A 20,913-nucleotide genomic window follows, 5' to 3' on the forward strand; every position below is an offset into this window, starting at 1 on the left:
ATTGTTGCTGGATTCAACACAAAGGGCCAGTGCAGCCGTGTTTGCAGGATGATGTATCGTGCTCTCCATAATAATCAATGTTATATGCACACATGAACTTCAGCATAATCGCCTTCAGATTATAATGTCTCTGTTCAGCAGGTTTTAAATGATTGCTTGCTCGTCAGCCGCCTGGAGTTCATGTCAGAGGTTAATGAGCTGCTCCTGTGCAATTGCCCCGGTGAACTCATCTGTCACAGCAAGCGCTCAGGGAAATGAACTGGTTAATGAAATGAAAACAGCGAGAGGATGTGACAAGTGATTAGCTTTAAACAGTTGACTGGATGTAAAAAAAAAAAAATTAGACTGCTGATGTTTTTAGAAAACATCAACAAATGCCAAACCTGAGTATGTGCATATTTGATGTGTCGTGTCCACAAATTATGACGATTATATTTGCTCCATATGTGGGCTGAAATAGTAATATATCACAAAGAGGAACAACCACACGTGCACACTGCCCTTTGACCACTTTTTATATTGTGTGAGAGTTATAAAGATGAGCAGTAGAAGAGATAGACTTCAACCAACAACATGGAGGCGAGAAGACGGATACATGCAGCTTTAACTGTTGTGGTTATTGTCCTTGTTACCAGCAGCTATGGAAGGCATGTCGCAAAGGGTGAGTTGCAGATGAAGTAAAATGTCCCTGTGGTGGTGTAGCTGTTGTGTAGCGTCTTGTGACAATCAGTGTTTGCTGTCCATACTTCAGGCTTAAATATAGTGTAAGAAAAACAAGAGAGTTCACTCACAGCGGTGTCGAGTCTGTTGTAATCTTGATGATGATCTGATACACCCACCTACTATCTCCCATTTATGATGTGCCAGGGGGTTAAACCAGTGTTGTTTTGACTGTGTGCAGCGCCCATGCTGAAAATGGACCAGGCTCTGTTAACGTTTCACAACCAGCTCTCAGAAGGAGTACAGGTGTTTTACACATCTGACTACTGCTATAAGGTAATTCAACATCCACTTCATGCACAGGCTGCATCCATTATCTTAATTCAGATTTTCCAATGTTTTCCAGTGTTTGTACCAGCACTTAGCCAGTGTGAAACCCAACAACAACAATGCATCGGCTGTAATCAGCACTAGATTCACACTGACACTTCAAGTGGAACGCCGAACCAGGAACGAGACCCTCTGCAGGTAACACACCAGCTGTCAAACCCACCTGCAGTCCGTGCTGATTTGTTTCTCGTTTGCTTATCTGCATGTGTGGGAGGAGTGCATTGCTCTTGTCTACAGACATAATATAGTGCGGTGGCATCCGATGTTTGCGTCAGCAGTCTGTGAGATTATTTACAGAGCTGGGGGGAGTAATCTTGACCTGCGTTGTGGACCTGAGTGATGCCCTCCCTTTAAAGCACCTCGCCGGGTATCGATCAGGAGCCTTTTTGGGGTTAATAAGACCTGACATTCCAATATTGATGAAAAGGGCTCATTAAAGCTTGAAAGCCACATGTCCTCCGGAAGCATCAGCAGGGATGTTAACTGGAGGAGACAGTCACCATATTTACAAACAGTCAGATTTGACAGTACACTGAGGCAGAGCGTTCCATCTGGGGGTCACTTGTAAACATGCTACCAGGGATTCGGTTGCCTTTGGCTGCTTTTTTTTTTTTGATCCCTCAGAGGTCTGCCCGTGGTATTCTTAGATCAATGCTGAGGTCTCTAACCAGACTGTGCTGCTATTGATTTCCTTTTCCTCTTTGAAAAAACACTCTGAGTGATAGCTAGTATGTCATCCCAACAGCGGATCAATATGAGTGTGTAATGCTTGCTTTTTTTGGGGGGCCTGAAACTGGAGATGGTGAGAGGACAGGGGTATGCACTTTATGTATACAGGCACTAGGTGGTGCTCATGAGCTTTAGAGATATGGAAAAAAAATGCATGAAGACTTTTTGTCCCCCCCCCCCCCCCCCCCCCCCCCCCACTGTCTGATTTTGAGGAAAATATCAGGAAATAAAGCGTCAAACATGTTTATAAGGTCAGTGTGTGAATATTTTGGCTGCAGGTGGAGTCAAACGTATGAGGAAGGCGGCCATTACTCGGTGTGGATCCAGATTTCAGAGGCTGACTCCAAACCCAGCTGCACTCGCACTGTGGACAAAAGCCCAGACAACGCGTACCTGCGTGAGTACACTGCCCTGATGAAGAATAATGCATCTCAGCATTATTATATTGTCTCTGGGCTTGATTGCCTCGTTGAGACGTAGTGACAGTGAAGGAACCCTCACTCAGGCTGAGATCTTTGATCCATTCTCTGCTTAATTGAGTCAGCAAAGAGGAGAATCACTTGTCCTGTCCGCATCTACTGGGCACTGATTCTCATCTGTCTCATGGGACATGATGTGTATTGATCAGCTAAGACATGCTTTCTTGAAAAGGGATAAAAGAAAAGCTTTTCTGCCTGTTTTGAAGGCCTGGCTCGGCATGCATGGAGGATTGTGGGTAATACATTAGGGAGTGTGTGGAAGGATTAGGGCGTAATGGGATTTTGAAAGCGTCTCTCTCCATAATGTACACTCTACTTAACAATATTGCAGATTATGTTGTAGATCAGACTTTTAAGGCCAAGTAGCCATTATCTGTTATGGTCAGTGTGACTGCACCTCTCACAGTATGATGAGCTTCCATTAGCTTCACAGACCGGTGATTATACAAACCCCCCATAGGACTTGCTCAACTTAAGTAATGGTCTGGTCAGCAGCTCTAGACAGGTAAGAGTTGCCCTGCTAGGGAATTTCAAAGTTTACTTCAGCGTCTCGGATTGATCGGCCTGCGGGGCCTCATGAGGTCATCTGCTGGGTGTTTTTCAAGCAGCTGCTATCAGATGCACCCTTTAATTGTGTTAGTACTGTATTCTGCATTGTACCACAGACCACAAGTCACCTGCTAAACTCTTCATTCTCACACAGTATTGACTATTATTAAGTGTTTGTTCGACTTTACCGAATATATTAGCAAACGCTGCCCCTCATTCATGTTCTGTTCATGTTCTGACAGTAACTGATAGAGCCAGCAGAAGGCTGGTGTTGTTCCACTTCACGTCCTGAGAGCTTTATGGTGTTTTTATTAGTGGGCTTCAGAGATGCCATTACTTGTTTTTTTTTCAGAGGCGATTAAGTGACCACTATTTGTTCAGAGTGGACGGCTCTGTATCGTGTGTATTCAGCTCGGGTTGAAATGGCTTCTTTTTGTTTGTTTTTCCACTGCAGACAACCACGGCGTGTACTGCTCCCTTATTTCCTGTATGTTGACGCAGTAGGACTTTACCGATACCTCCTGGGCATATATATATATATATATATATATATTCGAGTTTTATTATGATGTGATAAGTGATACGATTTCTGTTAATATTCTTGTCTTTGTTATGGAGTGATTGGTGCTATTTTACTTGGAAAACTGTAACAACATAAAACTCATCTACTCCACAGTGTTTGCACTGTAAACCTTGTCCTGACACTGCTCCTGTCTGCGCTGCCCTCTGGCTCCTTCCCTCGGTCTTTGTTTGCTCGCACTTGTTCCAGTGTAGCCGTACATTTTGCTTTTTCAGATGCCTGCAGGGTTAGATTACCCTGAGTGATTGTTCCTTGATAGATTGACCAAGAGTTTTCCATTAGGTTCTTGTTTGTCACTTGAGGGATCCCCTTTGACACTGGTTGACTGACAGAAAGCCACATGGGAGTCCAGAGGCAAGTAAAAAGCAGACAGTTTGGACTGGCAGTCAGCCCTGTTGTCCCCCAGTCACATCCTATTCTGATAGAGATATTACAGCATGGAGCTCCTGACATGGACGTCCGTTTGTTAACACTTCCTTTTATTATTTTTCCAGCTCTTGTGGTGGCAGCCCTGCTTCTGGCCATAATGGCTCTCTTGTTCGTCGTCGTACCGTACATCTACAGGTATGTTTTTGAAATCAGTCATGAGAGAAATTCTTCTCCGATTACTCTTCCATCAGAGCTCAGACGTGTTCCTTTTACAGGAGGCGTTGTACATCCAAATGTATTAAGACCATTTGCTGCCAAGCCCCAGAGTACTCAGTGGATAATGTAAGTAAACTGCTGCTTCTAATGAATGCATTAGATTAATATTTGAATAAATGCAATTAGATGACACAGAAGTATAATGTGATTGATTAGACGTAGATCAATCATAAACCAATCAAATGATTACAGTTTAGAGAGGATTCAGAGGAGCAAAGAGCTAAATTATTTCATTTCTGTGGAAAAAGATTGACACGAGGCCTTGTTTTCTAATCAAACATAGTCCGATCCAACATTATTTTCATTGGCCAACTATGCGGCCTGAGATGCATACCGAAATTGCTGAGCGACTTCAGTCATCAAGCCATTTGGGAGACACTAATGGAATGATTGATACAAATGTTAGCAGAGCCAGTTGTACAGCAGACTTGCGTGGAAGCGATAGAGCGCTGTGTCCGTCCAATCATCTCCCTTCACGGAAAGAGCCAGGGTGTATTTTTGGTGAGCATGAATGGCTCCTCTCATTCTCCCAAGCAAGATGTCTCTGGCTTCCATATGCCGTCTGGATGGCATGCTGATCCATCATGACATATTAGCGCTGGTGTCTTCCTGCTCTGGCTCTTTAAACTACAGCACAGAGGCCAACAAGTCAGGCTAATCCAACTGAGAGGGCAACAGGCCAGAGTCATCAAAATGCTGCCTTCAGAGAGAAGAAAAAAGATTCCCAACATGACCTGATGCAGCATTTTGGACCTTTGGTTCTGTCAATATTTTTCCATTTTAAAAAAACCACATTAATGTTTCCACTTCAAGGCAAAGAACTTTATTTATAATCAATTACAATTACCCACTGCCACAGAAGAGGTTCATTTGGAACTTTATGGTAAACTAGGTGTCAAAAATAGAATTCAAAGTTGTAGTACACTATATTTGTATAATAAAACTTGAATAAATGACCACATGGTATTTATTGTAGTGAACATACAGAGACATTTTCCAACCAAATCCACAGTTCCAGCTTCCAGCTAATTATTTTGCTGTTTTGCTAGCATTAGCTGCTCGTCCAGTAGCCTTACATGACCCTGCTCCTTCCTCCAAAGGGGTTTTTGTTTTAGCGCTGACATCATTTTGTCTGCCTGCTGTTGCATCCACAGGGCAGAGTAAACACTTCTGAAGCCAGCAAAGCTAAACCACCACGCCTGCTCTCCCTGGACACTTTCCGAGGGTATGTACGCCATCAACAACCATCCTGTTTATCGGTCTATCACCACATGCTCCTCGGTCACATGTTAATTCTGTTTAGAGGAGTCTGAGGCATGATGAAGATCTACAGGCCCAGCATAATGAATAATTACAGGGGTCACAGTCTGGCCACATGCTGCCCTCCTACCCCCGGAGTCCTTTGTTATCAGGCGGTATAGCTTTGGGCATCATTTCTGATATCAGTGTGTCTCGGGGTTGGAACAGTGTGTTGCTGTTGGGACAGGAGTGATGCATGTGATTGAATCTGGGCTCCCTGCTAGCCTTAATTGTGGCCTGGGGGTAGACACAAAGCACGCCTCTCTGGAAACAGGATGCTGGTGTGGCTTTGACCTCCCCCTTGCCAAATAATTGATGTAATAATACCGTCAACATATCAGCACACATCCACACGTCCATAGATCTCCTGCCAAACTGGAGAGTGAGAGGAAATCCAGCAGTACACAGGCAGCATCCAGCAGGCGACTGGCATCTTCTCCATCTGTGGCTTCCTCTTGGATGAAAAGGCATCTGAAACCGCAGAGCACATGTGCTGAATTGAAAATACTACACAGTCCTATTTGGTTTGGGAGTACATGTTCACCAGAGGTTCAAGAAAAGGAAACATTTTAATTTCATTTCCCTTCATTTACACTTCCTCCTGCAGTCCCTGCCTCAGTCCTGTTGGCTGAACTGTCACTCTGGGGTTACAGAAACTTGTCGCGTATTGATGTCCTGATCAGCAATACTGGAAATTCTCATACCTTGCAATGCACTCAATCAAACTGTGACTCAGCGCTCAAGATTAACGCCGCGTGTGCCTCCTCAGCCCTGTGACTTATGATCCATACTGCTGATAAGTAACAACTTTCTACAGAGAACAGACACATCAGTCATCTGCCATAAATGCTGAGACATTTCTGAAGGCAAAAGGCTTTTCCTCTGAGCTGAAAGCTTTTTCTGATCATTGCTCAGGCTCCACTGACATGATATACAGAGAACTGTGGAGTGCGACTGCGTGTTAATTTTTCTAAAAGGATTTGGATTTTAATCTTGTGTCGTACTGCTGAAAGCCTTTCGCCAGTTTTCTCAGTATAGTTAGCAGCGGCGTACAACAGACGGAACAACTATTACAGCAAAACCGTGGAGTGTGAGTTGAGTTTGACACCAGGTGGCTGACTCATTCCGGACCTTATTTTGACTGAGATCCAAGTTTTCCTCCGATTGGGTTTCAGACAGGCTTCTGATGTTTGGCCACAAAAAAAGAACCTTTGGCATTTCAACTCAACCTGTAATTTATTATGACTAGATTGGGTGTCCATGCACTTGATATAGCCAGTACAGTAGGTAACTCAATACTGTGCTGTGTTACAGTGTAACTATCCATTTGCAATGGAGGAAGAGTACTGAGCTAATACTCTAAATTGCTAATGCTAATGTACAGAGATTCAAATCAAAGAAGTCTATAAGTGTCTATCAGTGAGTCATAACCAGTTGTCACTGCTGGATGAAAGGCACGTCTCTGTAATATGTTAGCTATAAATCATAAATACTGATCGCCAGACAGGAATTAAGTCTATTACTGAGGTGACAAATGTTCGGTGGAGAGCTTCACAGGGATATTAACAACTTAAAACTTGATTAGGAACAAAGAAAAAAAAACAGTCTGCAGTGCCTCAACCTGGACATCATCAACTCTAATGCAGCACAAAACAAAGACCTTTCAGTATACGTCAGATTAATTAACACGTCTTGTTTCCCTTGATCGTAATTAGCGGCAGCTATGGTCACACGTGTGTGTGTGTAATGTAATGGAGCCCTCACTCAGAGTCACAGTAATTAAAAAGATGGCCAATAAGCAGGGATTTTCGCAGGGTCTCATCTGGCTAGTGATTTAACCTTTGTCTTTGTAACCATGGCAACTAATGGATATGTTCGTCAAAATTTAAATGATAGTGTGTGTGTGTGTGAGAGAGAGAGAGAGAGAGAGAGAGAGAGAGTACACAGACACATGCGGCAGGGTTTACTCTGCTTTAATAGCCCCTTTTGAGATGATAGTGACCGATTAAAATCTTGTATCAGCAGGTTGGGGCTAAAAGAGCAGTAATGGCTCTGGTGCACCTCTTAATTGAATTTAGGCAGAAAAACAAGAGGAGGCAGAGGTAGATACAGTTCACCTTATCAGACAGTCTAGTTCTTAAAGGTTGTCCTAATCTTGTTACGGCTCTTAAAGACCCCGCTTATGATTTTCTTTTTGATTAAATAACACACAGAAAAAAGCATAAATCCATGTTATTTGTGACGCTGAGGGAGGATTGAATGTGTCTCGGAGCAGCATCTCCTCCGCTTACATTCCCCTGCAACTTTGTTGTGTTGTGTAATGCCCCCCCCCCCCCCTCTTCCTCCACCCATTTTCTGACATGCAACGCAAACACCTTTTTTCCCTCCAGCGTCTGATTCAGTGAAGCACTCCATCACGTGTGCTGTGTTTCAGCAGCCTTGGCCACTGCTAAAGTATAAAGTGTATCATATATTAGGAGCAAAGTCTTTAGTCAGCACTCCTGCTTGAGGAGATCCAGAGGACAAGTGTTCATTTCCTGAGTGATTCATAATGCTTACATTGCATTACCTTGCATTTGGAGTGTGAAAAAACCCTCCTCAGGCCTCCTTAACTTTCATTCAGAAGTTCATATTGAAACATAAATAAAGTATTACTGTCAGAAAAATCCAAAGAGTTTTATTTTGTTTTGCATTTTAATGATTTTTAACTGCACATATTTTACAAATATTCACACAGTGCCCTAACGTTCACGCTCTAATGTCTTTGCAGGTTTTCTTTGACACTGATGGTGTTTGTGAACTATGGTGGTGGAGGCTACTGGTTCTTTCAGCATGCGCCTTGGAATGGTTAAGTACAAGATACTTAATTGATTAAGTGCTTGGCCCAAAGTAGAAGCAGATGCAGCTTACATGCATTACATGCACATGCAGTTTGCAGGAAGTTGGTGCAGGATTTCTCTTTTGATTAATTAAAAGTGGCAATTAGTCACCACAATAGAGGCTGTAAAAATCAAATAAAAGTGCTTTGTAGAGCCTGTTAGGTGGCAAGAACAATAACAAACCACAGCAAACTCCCAAGTGACCAAATTCAGCATGTCAGGAGATAATCTGCCGTTTTTGAGGTGGATCCTGAGGTGTTTTTGTAGTTTTGTATCCATGGATGAAACTTCCAGGTTAAGACAAGAATATTTAAAATGTGCCATAAAGAAGCTGAATCTGATGCTTCAGGGATGCAGAAGGAGTGGACCACCTGGGAATGTTCACACCAGGACTACAGTGTTAAAGACAAGCGGCAACCTTCGGGGCTCAAACTTGAAGCCCATGCGGAAGTGTCAAAACTTGTAATTCACCGCGCAACTGCTGGGGGCTGGCTCCAAAAGCAAGTAATTTCCCATAGACTCCCATGTTAAAATGGCCGACTTCACAGCAGAAAAAAACATGTTTACAGCCTGGTACAAAAAACCACTCTGGTCTCAGATGATAGGTTCTCTTCTAGTGTCAATTGTAGGGGGGGTGAATGTTTTTACAACTCACTCGTTTCAATTGTATTCGGACTTAAAATTACGCATAATTATGGGCGTTGCCGCTTGAGTGACAGACAGTTGACGTATCACAACGTAAGTTTCCTGCTTCCACGATCGCCCGCCCCCCTAAACCCCACTCGTGCTCCCCCTTTTTGTCCATATTTGGAGTTTTGGCGGACGTGACGCTGCCAACATGGCGGCAGTCATCAACGTCCTGGAACCTCCCACCGAGCCTCAGAACGGCTCTTCAGAAACAAACGGGTGACGTCAAGGAAGCTCTGTCCATAGTTTTTACTGTCAATGGTTAAAGAAGAAGTTTGAGATCTGGCATAGTTAGCTGACAGTTACACCAACTACTGAGCTTGTGAAGGTGCTGATGGCTGTTGTGGACCACTCTGTGTGATACTGTAGGAGAGGGTTATGTAAAAAAAAAAGAAATGTATATTATCTATAAATTACCTTCATTCTACCTTTGGCCACAGATGTATCAATCACCCCCTCGTGGTTATATGCAGAGCTCCTATAATAGATCTCACTCTTGCTTAAAGCCTCATTTGCAGTTAATGCAGGGACTCCAGGCTGTCAATGGCAGCCTTCTTCTCATCATGTCTGACCTGCTGTCACTAATTATGATAAATGAAGTATCAAACACACACACACACAAACAAACACACTCACTGTGTGAGTGCCATTCTTCATACGAGCCAAATCAAAGGCACGATCCATACATGTTTATTGTTATTAACAACCAGGGAGGGGATGAGGAGGAGGAGGGATGCATGTTTAAATGACAGCTGGGGGAGGATGGGAGGGGGCATGTTAAAAAAAAAAAAATGCAAATCTATAACAGCATTTTTTCAATGATATGCATGTCATTGTTTATGGGTGTTCTCTATTTAAACTTTGTAATAGCCTCTTTGCCTCATGTACGAGGGTGTATTGATTTCAGAGGTGGATTGATTAGTCTTCTCGTTGCTGCAGGGCTGCTGCTGTCACACGGGCATAGATATTTATTAATCACACCTTTTTCAGAATGGAAAGTTAATGACTGAAGCAGCACTTTAAGGACATTACATTGTTCTTAATTCACCTCGCTGTCTGTGTGGATTGCCAGGAATAGAGGAGGGCAAGATCTGTGAACCCTGCATGGTGGCACCACATTATCTGCAGGTCTGCTGCTGACGTTCATCTACACTGTGCTTCTGTGTTTGTTTGCAGGTCTGACTGTGGCAGATCTCGTCATGCCCTGGTAGGTTTTGGTCCAAGCAGTCACTCCTGAGAAGTATGTGCATATTATTGTACTTGTAGGAGTAACATATGACTGTTGTGTCTTCCAGGTTTGTATTCATAATTGGGACCTCAGTGGTTTTGGCTTTCAGATCCATGCAGAGGAAAGGAGTTAGCCGCCTGCAGCTGCTGCGGAAAATCACCTGGAGAACAGTCGTCCTGCTGATGCTCGGCTTCTGCTTCCTCAACTACTCCCCACGAGATGGACCATGTAGGTGCAAAAACATCAATAATATAAACACTGTACATGTCAATGTGCTTATTTTCTGCTCTCTAGCATTTCTAATATGTCCTGTTAGTATATAAACACAACAAATTGGTAGCACCAGTGGATATCAAAAGGGAGTTTGCAATAGTTGTATCATCATACAAATCATTGTCTAATATTCTACATTATTCTAGCTCAAACTGAATATTTTCGTGTTAGGCTTGTGTTAGAGATGTTAAATGGGTTGATCTTCTCATTTGTGATAAAAGCTAAAGCTCCAGGGCTGCGTCGGGGGTTAAAGAAGCACAATAATGCAGCTGAAAATCCCCATTTCACCATCCACCTGGGAGCCACAGTACTCTTTTCACACATTAGCAATCTGTGGTGCTGATGGGCTTTTCTGGGTGTGTGTCTGCGTAACTAGGTTAACAGAAATTATTGTATTTATGTGTGTGTGTGTGTGTGTGTGTGTGTGTGTGTGTGTGTTTACAGTCTCAAAATCCAGCACCAGGGGACTTTTAACAGAGGCAGATTGAGCAAAAACAACCGCTGTGGTAATGGACAATTACAAACAGATAGTGTTACAGCCTTCAGCTCCATGCAGCTGCTGCAGGCTCTGCTGCTGGAGCTGATCATAACAGCACAGTGACTTTTACCATAAACTGCAGCTTTGTCCTCTGTCTCCAAGGACGTCCTCGGCAGTTCGGTCTCAGGGCTTGATCTAATAAGAGAATGGAGTCACATCAGCTCAATATGTTAAACCTTTACAATGTCAGATGAGACAGAGGAAGGTGTTAACCTTTGACATCAACTGTGAGTCACTTCAAATAAATCCTGCCAAATAACGGTCGAAGCAGTGTCAAAAAAACGAGTATTTTATTTTATTGTGTGTGTATATATAGATATATATATCTATATATACTCTTTTGCACAGTATGTTTTTGAGTTTTAATCTTTCAGTGTAGATTGAGATGAGATCAGAAAGTCTGAGATGCCTTCAGATGGTGTCTGTGAATAAAAGCTTTTTTTTGAGTTGCTCTAATTTCCTGCGGCCTTCTCAGTTCTGCTGACTGTCCAGCATATTACGTTATTGTGTTCAATATATCACTGAGGGCGCTCAGACTTCAGGAGTAGACTGCAGAGCTTTCACTTAAATGATATTGAACGTCAGAACGGGTGTTTTCACTCGCATAAATTTGTCGGGAAGTGAAACAAAGGGTGTTGCAGTTAAATGACAATTTTGTTGGGGGGGGGGGCAGAGACAGTAAATTATCTCTGTGGGAGGGGTGTAACCTGCAGATTTAACTCAAGTGTCATTAGTACTTCAGCTTCCTCTTTTCCTGTGAAGGGAGAGATTTCCGCCTCTTATTTGATTTGTCCAGATCAATGATTGGGATGATATTGTTTTTAGGCCACTTTGTGTGGCAAAGAGGTTTTCAATTAACTAATGTGTAGATTATCATCAATCTCTCAACCAGCAGCCAATCCTAGCCTTCCCAATTTGTCGAGACCAAGAGATAACTGGGAATCTTTGATTAGCTTCCGACATTCCTGACATGTCCACATCCTGATGGCAGACACCATTTCCCTCACGCAGCCTCACGCTGTCCATCACCTCCTTCAGGAAACAGTAGTGACAGTGAGGGATGATTGAGAAGAGTCCCAATAGCTCAAATCAGCAGAAATAGCTTAATATAAGTTTAGTTATATCTGCGCCTCATGTGAAGTGTAAGCTCCTCTTCATAGATGAGCTCTAAGCTGTGTGTTGTTGACTGTGTTTCAGTGTCCTGGTCCTGGCTGCGGGTCCCTGGAGTGCTGCAGCGTCTGGGCTTCACCTACTTTGTTCTGTCTCTCCTGCAGACTTTCTGGGGCCAGAAAGAAATCCCACTGAGAGCGGTGAGCAGCTCTGTCAACCTCACTTTGCTCATTCATTATCTACCAGAAAAACAAAACAAAACATGAAGGCGGTTTCAACCTGAAACTACACATTCAAACAAGAGTCCATGTTAACATCACTGTGAGTAATGTAATGAAGATTGCTTCCCCCTCACAGTCACACTAAGCACAAACACCTGTACTGGGGTAGAAACAGGTGTAGATCAAGACTTTAAATTGATGTCATGGCAACTTTCTTCATGCTAAGATTTGTGTGTGATACAGCATCACTGGTGGAACCCCGTCCAGGATGTTTTCCTCTACTGGCCACAGTGGCTGATCATCATCCTGCTGGAGACTTTGTGGCTGTGCCTCACTTTCCTCCTGCATGTGCCCGACTGCCCCACGTAAGAGCAAACACAGCCTTTACTCACTGCTGATTAATCCACTGTACACATATGGTTAAGGTATAAATACTCTCCCTCTGCTCCGTGCTGAGATAATCTCCATTCAGGGCTGTTGCACTGCAGCAGAGGTGTTAGTGTGCACCTTGTGTTGCAGGTGTTATGAACCGCTGTGATTTATGGGCCCGTGGTGGATGCTTCACAGGGCATAATTAGCCAATCTCAGTCTGTCATGTGCAATAAGAGGAGCTGAGGCAGAGGATCCATCTTCCTCGCTCTGTGTCTTCTGTTGTGTGTGTGTGTGTTTTCCCTCCATGTCTGTGACCCTGCATGGCAGCAGGTTTGGAATACTGTGGATTAAATACTGTAGTAGCAATCTTTCCAAGTGCTGATTAATCTTGAGACAAAAAAGAAGTGATTTTTGTTAGCCTGGTTTACTATTTATATTAATAAAATACATTTTTTATATTTTATTCCTACTCTTTTAGTGATAGATTAATTATAATCTTGTTTTTCAGGGGATATTTAGGAGCTGGTGGAATTGGTGATAACGGCCTTTACCCGAACTGCACTGGAGGTGCAGCAGGATACATTGACAGATGGATGTTTGGCGATAACATGTACCGATACCCCACATGCAAAGCAAGTATCCCTTTTTTTCACAGACTTGTCAGAAGGTAAAGCAGGTTGAATTATAAGCGTGCAGGTTCTGCTTTTATCTCTGCCTTTTTCCAGGAAATGTACCACACCACACAGCCCTTTGACCCAGAGGGGGTTCTGGGTACAATCAACTCCATTGTCATGGGATTTCTGGGGATGCAGGTAAGATGGATGGCTCCTTTACTCAACGAGTGATACGAAAGCATTTATAAATTATAAATGTCAGACTTTCCAGACCTTTCCGTAGAGGATAAATGTCATGTATTAAGAAGCACCAATGAAAAATGATAATATTGTTATAATTTTATTTGATTTCTCTCTGTTGCCCAGTAACCGGAAGGTTGGTGGTTCGATCCCAACTCCTCCCTAGTCATTGTTGTGTGTCCTTGGCACTTTACCTGCATTGCCTCCAGTGCACTCACTGGTGTGGCGCTAATTGTATGACACTGCTTGGCAGCAGCCTTAACCTATTTCCCTTCTGGGATTATTAAAGTATTTCAAAAAAATTCTAATAACAACAGAAAACGTGCATTTTAGAATCTCTGTGGGTTTTAAATGTGATGCACATTGCAGTGATAGCATGCATTCATACACTTATAATACACCTAACAGCCAAATTTGCCATTTTAAAGAATCATAATGTCTCAGTGTCTTCAATGATAATATTTTTTGTTGCTAACGTGCTGCTAACATCTCAATAAAAACATGTTTGACAGTGAGGCCAGCTTTGTAAAGGCCTCACTGTGGGTGCACAGCTGCCCTCCTTTATTGACAAAATGTCAGAAAGCAGAGAGCTTTAGGTCTTTAGACCTGAGTCTCTGATGGCGACAGTGTCACTTATAACCATTTGGGTTGTGGGAAGCTGCTGCCCAAAAGCAGCCACATTGCTTAATTCCCAGTGGGCGGTTAGCTGTGAGCCCTTCAGTCAGCGAGTCTTATACGACACGCCAGGTGTCCGCCGCCCTTCCCTGTGTTGGCCCATGCTAATGTTCTCAGCTGAAACGTATTCATCATCACCAAATTAATCAGGGGGTGAGGATGACTTACACTCCACATCTGGCTCGACAGGATGGGAGAAATGTGACCGCTACGTCAGGGACGCGGCATCGACAGCCACATCCCAGGCCTATTTGGTTACCCAAGGGCAAATACACGGAAACATCCGCTTGTTGCTGTTCATGTGGAATTTCTCATTAACTGTATGATTTGTGGTGGCTGTGCTTATCTCTGCCTATATTATTTTTTTTTTCCACAGGCAGGGAAAATTATCATTTGCTTCAAAGAGATGAACTTCCACATCCTCTGTCGATTCCTGGTGTGGGCCTTCGTCCTGGTATGTACACAGTTTAAGCCCAGATGCTAAAATATATGAGTGAAAACATCGATTGATAATTTAAGACAGCAAATCACTTAAACCGTTGTCCTGCCTGCATGACTCACGCAGAGCTGAGCACTTTTATGGTCTTTTTAACGTCGCCTTGCAGGTAAAGCCTGCGACGTGTTTTCCAGCCTCTCGGGTGTTAGTCATAGCCGCTGAAGCCATTCATTAGCAGGACTCGGAAGAGGACATGTGCGTGATCTCAGTACAATTAAACAACATCCATGTGTGGCTGTGTTTCCGGGCAGACATGGGTATCCAGGCACCTCGGGGGGATACACACTGTCTCTTATTGCCTGTCTGTGCCTCACATGTGGTTTTAGATTAGAAGAGTTATACTGCTTACAGTCTGCTGCAAATATAGAAGCAGTTTGATGATGAGTGTGATCAGCTCGGGCACCTGCACACAAAATCTTCACAAAAAAAACACGTGGCTGAAATTGGTTAATTTAACGCAGCATAAGTTACATCTGCACCGCTTCTGAGAGCTGTACTCGTTTTAGTGTTTCTCATTCTGGGTGGTCTGAAAACACAAAAAGAGCCAGATTGGCCCCTATTTCACTGAGCCCCCTGCCCCCCCCTGGGAGAAGCCCAGTGATACAGGAGATGGCTTGTTTTGCATTTCTAAACCTGTGACAGGAGGGAAGACTGACAACACAGCAGGCTCAGCTGAGCTGTGTGTTTTGTAGAGATGCTTCTTGCAGAGCTGTAGCTCGTTGGTAAAACGGGGTTAGAAGGGAGCAGACCTCCTAAAGTGGCAATCCTGTGACCTGGAGTGATGATGGAGCTGGAGGAGCTGGCTGCATTGAAATCAGACTGTGCAGGATGAAAAGAGGGGACTTTAGAAGAAAGAGCAGAGAGACTGGTCTTAAGTTATGTAGGGTCCTGTGTGCAGCTCTAGATGTCGGCTTCCTCCAGAGTTTATTTAGCTGACCTGTGTGTTGGAACCTCACAGACGGTTATGCAGGAAGGAAACAATTTATGCTGTCTGATCAGTTCTATAAATGTCAGTTTGTCTGCTTTGTCAAGTCAAATATGGTTTATTTTTATAGGTCAGTATCAGGTACAATATCTCAAAGGAAATTTAAAACGTTATACAAAGAAAAATTCCCCCCAAAGCCACAGAATGTAAGAGTCTGCATGCTAGGATTTCCTGTGCAGAAAGAGCTCCCTAATAGAACCTTTGTTCACTGGTCTCATAAGGTTATAAATAAATATCTCTTGACTTATTTCTCTGTTATTCCTTTCCCCCTCTTTCTCCTTCCTGTTCTTCTGCTAGCTAACAGAAATGTTGACCCATCATCTGAGCCCTGACCACACAGTTTCTATGGCTGCCCTGGAATAATGTTAGTCATAGTTTGTTCTCTAAAGCCTTTGTGTTCCTGCATTTGAAGCTTTTTGTTTTGAGACCCAGTGGTGCACTGAGCTAAATGCTAATATCAGAATTAGCTCCTTTCACGGCAGGACTGTGGTGCCTTTATCCAGTCCTAGAGACTTGCTTATGTTTAGCAGGTAGCAATAATAACGTAGTAAATCCAATATAAGCAGTTTGTGTTTGTAGATGAGGAAAAAAAACTGTTTATACATTTGAGAATCAATTGAAATTCTGTTGTGAGAATTTAATGTCGTTAACCTCAATCCTTAGATGACAAATCTCCTCCATTATGCCTTCTCCTGGTGTTGAATCTTATTGACTATCATTGTGCAGTAAGTGGCTGGAGGGAGGTGAAATAAATTAGATCCATTTGGCTTCTCCCAGAGGCGCAGAGTGATAAAGTAACACATGATGAAATAAATAAACATTAGGCTTTTATGATGCCCCCCCACCACCCCTCCCTGCACATCATACCGCGACATGGATGCTACTCAAGATTATGATGTTGGAGATGATATATTCAGGTATATACCGTGTTTAGTGGGGGATTGATATATAAAATCATGGTTAACTGAAAGAAAGAATCGCAGTAAAATAGATTTTCTCACGTTGCAACGGTTGACAGAGAGAGCGCACTGCTTTTATTGATTTCAGCAACAGATACAGACGAGTTCTGCTCGTGTATATTTGCTTTGGTTTCCTTAATCTAAATCTATTTTTAGTTGTGTTGTGTTTTTTTTTTAACCAACACAGAAAGTAAAATTAGTTTTAGTGATCTGCCTGCTCTTGATATTGACTTTTCTAATAGGATTTCAGCTCAGAGGGGGGAGGCAGGAAACAGAGCTGAACTGCCTCTTGTTACAGACATGTGCTCTTGACATTAGCAGGTCTCCTCAGCGGAGGAGGGAGCTCATTACCGCATGCTCCCAAACACAGGATTTGTCATTAAGCACAAAGGAGGAGGAGCAGAGGGTGTTGATACAGTAAAAGCCAGGTTTGTGCTTTCTGTAGTGGACTCGGGGAGCGAGGTGCATCCTCCTCATAATAAACAACAGCCTCTGTTAATTAAAGTCCCAACGATCAGGCTCCAGAAGTGAGAGATTGAAATTGAGCGATTGCCCCACATACCAGCCCCATCCCACATCCTGCTGCCTGGATAGCCTGGAGACTCGCTCCAGCCCCAGCTAGGCTATTTCCACACCATCGATTCTGTCATCTATACACATGATGGATATGCACCAAATGAGCATGTTTGGATGGTGATACGCTGCCCCGGGTTTATCTGTGGAGCACAAAATTGTTTCTTCATGTATCTAAAACACATGTAAGCCAGACCAGATGATATCAGATGATGTCTATTTCCTTTTAAATGTACAAACATGAGGGCTGGCTAAAGGTTGAATAGGAGTCACGCAGCTCTCGTTACACACGTGTAGCCCAAGTCGAGTGATTATGCAGAAAATGTTGGTGGTATTTCTGTTTCTGCAAATGTGGACTTCAGATTAAAGAGGAGCTGAGATCATATTCTGGAGCTCTTAACATACTGACTTCTGCACAGAAGAGATGGGACTGTGTGTGTGTGAGGTGTCCTAATGCTGGGATCACACTACACAGCTTTCAGCAGTTTCACAGCACAAGCAGACTGGCTTCAGTAGAACTGAAAGCCTGGGGGATCACACACTTAACAACTGAACCTGATGAGGGATCACAGACTGGTGGATTTCATTTGTAACTAAAGACAACTGAACGCATCAAACTCTGGCGTGGGCGACGGTCTAAAGAGTAAACAAACATGGATGACAATGTTTTCTTGGTCACCCCTCGCCCACTCTCGCTGTGCACCGTCAGTGTTTTGATATCCCCGCTGCTTCCTTGTCGTCTTTTGATGCTGTTTCCTGTGTCTTACCGTCGCTTTTTCATTGGCTGTTGGCTGTTGTCATCACTGCACACTACCAGACTCGGCTTAAAAAACATGTTTGATTGGCTGCGGCTGAGTTTGGGCCGGGTCTGTTCCCGTCGCACAGATTTTTGTGCCGACTGTCCCCAAGTAGTGCAGACTGGTGCAGAATTTGCCCGGGAATGGGCAAATTCTGGGAATCGAGGGTAAAATCTGTGTGTGTCCTCAGATTAAGATGGACTCTTCTCACACCCAACTCATCATATGTTGGATGCACCGTCACAGATTTGGCCCTTAGTGAGCACTCTTTGTGTCCCATGCATGATGTTGATGATTATCAAAGACCGGGTCCACCTTAGGAGGCTGGAAGTCCGCCTGGTCCATCACATCTGGCTTCTCATGGTTGCATTGAAGCCTATTGTTCTTCAGACCCTGACAGTGCATCAGTAGGAGTGAGAATTGCCCTGCAGGAGGATGTGACTCTGCAGGTGTCTCCTTTGACAGATGAACCCATGCGTTTTAACGTCTTTATGCTTGTTGATTTGGTTCTAATTGTGAGGTTTGTATGTGTGTGTCTTGATGGACCTCGTTCTCAGATAATCGTTTAATCTGCTGGCTTCACTTGATTCTGTTGCCTCACGTTTTAGCGGCCCAACACAGATTGCTTTATCGCTCTCCATCGATTTGAAATCTGTTTCATTTCCACCCTCAGGGAATCTCTGCAGCCATCCTTTCTAAGTGCACACGAGACGGAGGATTTATACCTGTCAATAAAAACCTTTGGTAAGTGCTTCCTGACCCTCTAAATCCAGCCACTTTTCCTCACAAAAGAAAGGATGGTTTTTCCAACAGGCACAAATCAAGGCTGCTAAAACACGCGTTTACTTACCTCTAACGACAGCTGCGACTGTAAATAATCACCCGGGCTGTCGGGAGTGTGAGGTGGAGCGGTTATCCTCACAACATGATCGCTCTTCCTTTACGGCCAGAAAAATAAAGGATGCTTTCTGCCCCGCAATCACTCACTGCACATTTTACCAGCTCTGTGTGATGGGAGGGAATCAGGCTCTGGGACAAAAGTAACTCTATAACCACAGTGCACTCCAACTATCATACCTTCATGGGAAAAAAAACATGGCACAGCACATTTAGAAGCGTTTATAATGATTATGCATGGAATACGGTGTAATTGCTCCCTCAGATGTAGATTACTTTATGACCTGGGCATTTGTTCCCCTCCCACATTCCCCTTAAAATGATGTGAATCATTTTAATGTTGCAGCCGGAAGAAAACCATTTCATCTGTGATGTGTAAGCAAATTCCTCATGATGTTCCACAGGGGCCCCCGCCCCCCCACGCTAACGCCACGCTCATCCCTCGCTATTACCTGCCTGGCTTTTATAGGCAGTTCATCATGCACAGGTTATTGAGCTCTTGAGTACAAGTCTCTGCCTGGATGTCTAGAAGTAATTAACTCCCAGCCAAGAGTCCTTTTTTGGCCCCACTTCAGCTGAGATCCTGTAGGCAGCCATTTTACATTAGATGATATTTCATCAAACATTCTTGCACTTAGGAGCAGACAGGGACATGGCTGCCTGGCACAGCTCCACGGGGCACGTGCCAAGGATCCACTACTGATGCTCACAAATGGCCCTGCAGTTCTGCGGGATGGGTCCAGGATCTTTCTGGGTGTTATTTATCTGCAGCTTAGGGTTGATGGGGGATGTGTTGTGTCGACACACACACACACACAGTGCTAACATTTTAGCGATGTCCAGAGTGATGCTGTGTTGCTGTTTCTGCAGGTCGCTGTCCTACGTGACGTGTATGGGCTGCTTCTCTTTCCTGCTGCTGGGGAGCATGTACTTTGTCATCGATGTTAAGAGCTGGTGGGGTGGACAGCCCTTCATATACCCAGGTACTGTTTACTGAAGGAATCAGACGACAACAACATGCATTTAAAGCTGCTGTAGTGTTTTATTATATATATTATAGTGCACATATGTTCTCCCTTAGTTGAAGCATTGCAGGTTTCTCATGAACCAAAGTGTCTGCAGGGCTGTTTCACTGTGATCTCTTATCTGTTTTGTTATTTGTTCACTCTTGGCCAGACTCCTACAAGAGTTTTTATACAGCTACTGTAAAATGTAAGACTGTTAGGAAACCCTTTGGACCTCTGCCCAGCTCCACTCAGTCTGTTTGTTTTGTTTTTTTTTTTCTGCAGCACAGACTGTGTAGAAACATGTGACAGACTTTGTCTCTTTGCTTTGTGTCCTCTCCTCTCCTGTGCTCAGGGATGAACTCCATCTTTGTGTATGTTGGTCACTCGCTGCTGGGCTTCTACTTCCCTTTCAGCTGGGAGATGCGCTTCCAGAGCAGCCACTGGGAGTGGCTCCTGCAGAGCCTGTGGGGAACACTGCTGTGGGTGCTCATCGCCTACCTGCTCTACAGGAAGAGATTCTTCCTCAAAATATAAACAGGAGGATCACTCCTACTGTTATTCTGTAGATTTTATGAACATATACATACTTGGTATATAAATTATTGTGGAAAAAAAAACCTTTCCTAATCAGATTATTTTATGTATATTTGATTAATCTAATGTCAAAAAACAAGTGAAACGATATAAAAATCCTTGAACAAACGCTTTAAATGTTTTCTACCAAGATGTCTGATCTGAGATTTATATGATGCCACTTGTTTCCTGCACAAAATAGACTGATTAATTCAAATATACTGAGGTGGTACTTAACAAATTAGGACGAGTGATTCCACAACACACCAGGCCGACCATTACGAGTCTGTTGCCATGGCCACTCCTCCTCCTCCTGCTCCTTGTGTGTGTCTGTGTGTGTGTGTGTGTGTGTGTGTGTGTACCATCTGCTGTCCGAGTGACAGTACTTTAATAGGGGTCAAGATGCGCAACTCACAAAGGAGTGTCATTAATGAGGCCGACACCTCGTGCACTCATCG

General features: G+C 43.6%; 1 protein-coding gene across 1 annotated transcript; it reads left to right on the plus strand.

Moving 5' to 3' along the window:
• The first annotated feature begins 559 nt into the window (after positions 1 to 559).
• LOC114447333 (heparan-alpha-glucosaminide N-acetyltransferase) lies at positions 560 to 20,416 on the plus strand. Its single transcript, XM_028423548.1, has 18 exons — positions 560 to 661; positions 902 to 996; positions 1,067 to 1,188; positions 2,058 to 2,176; positions 3,882 to 3,951; positions 4,032 to 4,098; positions 5,187 to 5,257; positions 8,102 to 8,178; positions 10,074 to 10,104; positions 10,193 to 10,353; positions 12,134 to 12,246; positions 12,511 to 12,632; positions 13,148 to 13,271; positions 13,365 to 13,451; positions 14,545 to 14,622; positions 18,652 to 18,722; positions 19,746 to 19,858; positions 20,235 to 20,416. Exons 1-18 carry the CDS (start codon positions 574 to 576, stop codon positions 20,414 to 20,416), a joined length of 1,791 nt encoding a protein of 596 aa, XP_028279349.1. The 5' UTR covers positions 560 to 573.
• Positions 20,417 to 20,913: the final 497 nt, after the last annotated feature.

The sequence above is a fragment of the Parambassis ranga genome, chromosome 15 (genome assembly GCF_900634625.1).
Source record: "Parambassis ranga chromosome 15, fParRan2.1, whole genome shotgun sequence".
Classification (NCBI taxonomy): domain Eukaryota; kingdom Metazoa; phylum Chordata; class Actinopteri; family Ambassidae; genus Parambassis; species Parambassis ranga.

Bases quoted from the DNA above. Each gene is read 5' to 3' on its own strand.
- LOC114447333 (XM_028423548.1), top strand. From the start codon at position 574: ATGGAGGCGAGAAGACGGATACATGCAGCTTTAACTGTTGTGGTTATT. The intron at 2,177-3,881 runs GTGAGTACACTG...TTATTTTTCCAG, and splicing joins CCCAGACAACGCGTACCTGC to CTCTTGTGGTGGCAGCCCTG. The intron at 10,105-10,192 runs GTAGGTTTTGGT...TGTGTCTTCCAG, and splicing joins GCAGATCTCGTCATGCCCTG to GTTTGTATTCATAATTGGGA.